The 3,612-nt window shown below is 42.0% G+C and overlaps 1 protein-coding gene across 1 annotated transcript in view; it reads right to left on the bottom strand.

Moving 5' to 3' along the window:
- met (MET proto-oncogene, receptor tyrosine kinase) overlaps positions 1 to 3,298 on the bottom strand; it is a 33,381-nt gene extending 30,083 nt beyond the window's left edge. Inside the window, exon 1 of the mRNA XM_065022136.1 lies at positions 3,278 to 3,298. Within this exon, the coding sequence (XP_064878208.1) occupies positions 3,278 to 3,298 (21 nt within the window). The remainder of the gene's footprint in view (positions 1 to 3,277) is intronic.
- Between the last annotated feature and the right edge of the window lie 314 nt (positions 3,299 to 3,612).

Below are 3,612 nucleotides of genomic sequence, written 5' to 3'. Positions count from 1 at the left end.
CTATTCCACAAACTCGCTCACGCATCTGGGAGAAGCCAGGTCATGGTTCAAATTACAGGGAGGCTAGAGGGGGCTGGGCACCACCGTAACAATTCAGGGCCCGTCATGAGAATTTAAATGTAAATGTAGAGGTGGTACCAGCCATTTGGTAAGAAAGTGACAAAGGTATGGAACGTCTTTCTCCTTCCTGTCTGGCTTCTCGCCTTTCTGTCCACAGTAGGAGGAGGACTATTCTGGTTAATGGATGACAAATCGAGGCACAGCAATAACAATTAAACAGGTGGACATCAGCACAAGTTCTCTGAGATTTTGTCTTTCCTGACTCATTTTCCATCAGGCAGTACAATTGTGTTTTAAAAAAGAAACAAAACAGTCAGAACTGGAATGCTTACAGACAGACAGCCAGGTGAAGGGATGACTGTTGGTGCAGAGAGGAGAAACCAGGTGTGCTACAGGGAAAAGGAACATCTGTGAGGGGTGCAGTTAGTAGACACTGGGGCTGGAGGGGTTGGCCCACTGCCAGTCTTCCTGTGGTGTGATGTCACTGTCATCACCATCATCACTATCGCAACAGCTGATGGTGGATCAAGTCATGATACTGTATCTAGACATTGCATGGGTCCACGACCTGTTCGCCCTGACCCATTTTAGAGGAAGAGAAGAGAAGAGAGAGAGAGAGAGAGAGAGAGAGAGAGAGAGAGACAGAGAGAGAGAGAGAGAGAGAGAGAGAGAGAGAGAGAGAGAAAGGGAGAGGGAGAGGGATCGAAAGAGATCAAGTAAACGGAAACAGGTGGCTTAACAACAGGCACTAGGACATTGTCTCTGTCATTATAGTGAACGGTCCAATAGAGAGAAAGAGGAGAGAACCACTGCCACTTACAGTATTGTAAAAAGGGTCTGTCTTCAACTGAAGACGTGGATTGTGGAGGAGGAACAGGGATTTCCTCTTTGTGATGTGTTTCCACACCTATTTCTCTTACAGTATGATGCTATGGATCATCATCATCATCATGTATGTTTACACTCCTCCTGATGGAAAACAACTGTTGTGTAGTAATCCCTCAAGGCAGAAAGGTGAGACAGTGTCTATATCACCTTACCTCTGCTTTCCATTGTGTATGATGACTAATTCATAATTGGATAAATTATCCGTGGGAGATGAAAGGGCACCTCCAAGGCTCCAACTTCTTGTCTTGTTCAGTGAAATGAGGATGTAAGAAGTTATTGTTTCTGAAATGGAATGTGTCATTGGTTTGAATAGATTTACTCTTTGTAACCGAGATGCGTGTACTCTATGCATTGCTAATATAAAATCTCTAGATGGCGCCATTGTACTGCTACATTAGCAGGCTACATGGGCAGTCACTCCAACAGAGATGACAACTAAAGCAGCAGACAATGAATAAAGAAAATTAAAGAAGTAAATAATTACTTTAACAAATGTTTCTAAACTTTATCCTAACTCTAGTAGATACCATTTTGATTCTCTATGTATACCAGTTGGTTATGGAGTGAGGCGTGAAGTTGATCATTGTTCAACAGTGGCCTGCTACTGTAAGTAACACTGATATCTTGGTGTTCTGTCATCCTCCTGTTATGTCTGCTTTGGCCTTGCTATGTGAAGTTGTGTGTCAATTTGCCTCTGCTGAGTTCTGCAAGGTTTCCTCTCTCACTACTATAACCTATCTGTGGCTGGGACTGGGGGAAGCTTTCTCCACCCCTCCACCTCTCTTAGCAGTAGTTTTCTGGGTCATATATTCATTAGGTCACCAGTAATAAATGTAATAAAACATGTTGCATAAAAAGTGTTTCTTATTGGACAGTTTCAGGTATTCCCTCTCTGTTTCAGTCTGTTTTCTTTCATTTGGTACCTATTGTTATAGTTAATGGACCATAGTCCAGTCAGGCCTGCTGTGTTTATGCTGTGTGCGCTGCAATGGTTCCACACCCCCTCTGGAAGGTCCAGGGAGGTCCCAGGCATAGAGTTAAAGTCACTAGAACGGACAGAACATGGCATCCAGGAATGTTGACTTGAATGGGTATGTCTGTTTGTTCTAGTCTTTCTAATTATATGGCCCTGAGTAGCAGCTGTACTGTAAATATGGCTGCTGTCTATACATTGCCATTAAAGTCATGCTTAGCGGCTCAGGGCTCTGACTATGTTAATCATGATGGACAGACAATGTGAAAGGGGAAGATAGCATCAGAGGATTGTGCAACCTGAAATACTTTCCCCGGGTCATTACGCTACTGATACTGTGGCAGTCTGGTAGTGAATAAAGATGCTTTTTAAAGGGAACTATATGGAGTTGTATAGGGAGTTTCTTGCCTCCGGCCGCACTTCAGTTATATGGTTTTTAGTATAAATCAAGACTGAAATAGGTCCTGTTTTCTCAAACATTGCAGTGCATATTACTCAACTATTTGTTTCCCTCTTTCTGGTAACCATGGTGATGTGCCACCTCCCAGGGGAAATAAACCCATGAGCAACGTTGAAGAAGGATTGGCATAAGGCCTCATTGAGAAAGAAAGCCTGTAATAAAGTATGACTGCTTACTACATCTCAATCAGGGTTGAGACTGAAGCCACTGCGGTTGAGATGTTTATTCTCCTCTCTACTCTTGGTTTCCACTAGTAACTTAAAAGAAAAGTGGAATGGAATTCCCTTACCCTTTCATATTTCATGCTTTATTGTGAACGATTAAAAGGGGGAGATAGATTATAGGGAAGGATACCGACAGAAGTCAAGTAAGAGGTAAGTGTCGAAACCTTGCAGCTAGGGTGCATATGACCCCGGCAGTGGATTAACCAATCATAGGCCTCGGGCTTCGTTGTTTTATAGACCCCTCACACACCATTATTTTCTGTAAACAAATCCGTGCACCAAGATGTCATTTGTTGCGTGATAAATTTACTGTTGAAGTCAAAGCCCCTTTATAATAAAGCCATAATAACACTTGTGATGTGGGGTTTCCACACAGAAAAAAGCCTTTTAAAAACAAATTAATGCAATTTTACCTCATTTACATGACATTTACATGACAGAAGACATTAGCTGATCTCTTTTACACAAATTACTGAAATGAGTGGCTACTCTGACTCTGACAGACTCAATCTGGTCTTGAATTCAAACAAACTATAGCCCAGGCCAATGATGCGACACACAGATTGCAAAATATTAGGAAGTAATGATTATAGACTACACTAAACTACTTCAAAAATGTCCAGAGGCACAGGAACTCACCTAATGATGAAGATGAAGCCATAGGCTACTCACACTGACAGCCGATGCATTCATCGTCGTGGCAATAGCCATATCTCAAGATTAACTACTTTGAAAAGCATTGCTGCTGTTCGCCAAAAACTGGAAGTTGTTGAGAAACATATGTTTCTATTGGTTTTATAGACAGATTAGTGTTCTCTTTCCAACAATAGCCATTTGCTTTCCAAACTGTACGTTTTCCTGCGATTGTATTTTGAAATCTGCAAACTTTCAGCCACAACCAACCGTAGAAATATATATCCATAGATGGCAGTTCCCATTCAAGTCAATAATGGCAGCCATTGCTAGCGTACTCATGAGGTTAACAGTCAAATTGTCAGGGTAAGAGG

The sequence above is a fragment of the Oncorhynchus nerka genome, linkage group LG9a (genome assembly GCF_034236695.1).
Source record: "Oncorhynchus nerka isolate Pitt River linkage group LG9a, Oner_Uvic_2.0, whole genome shotgun sequence".
NCBI lineage: Eukaryota > Metazoa > Chordata > Actinopteri > Salmoniformes > Salmonidae > Oncorhynchus > Oncorhynchus nerka.
Note: the sequence above shows the minus strand (reverse complement) of the source record. Positions and strands in the feature narration are given on the sequence as shown.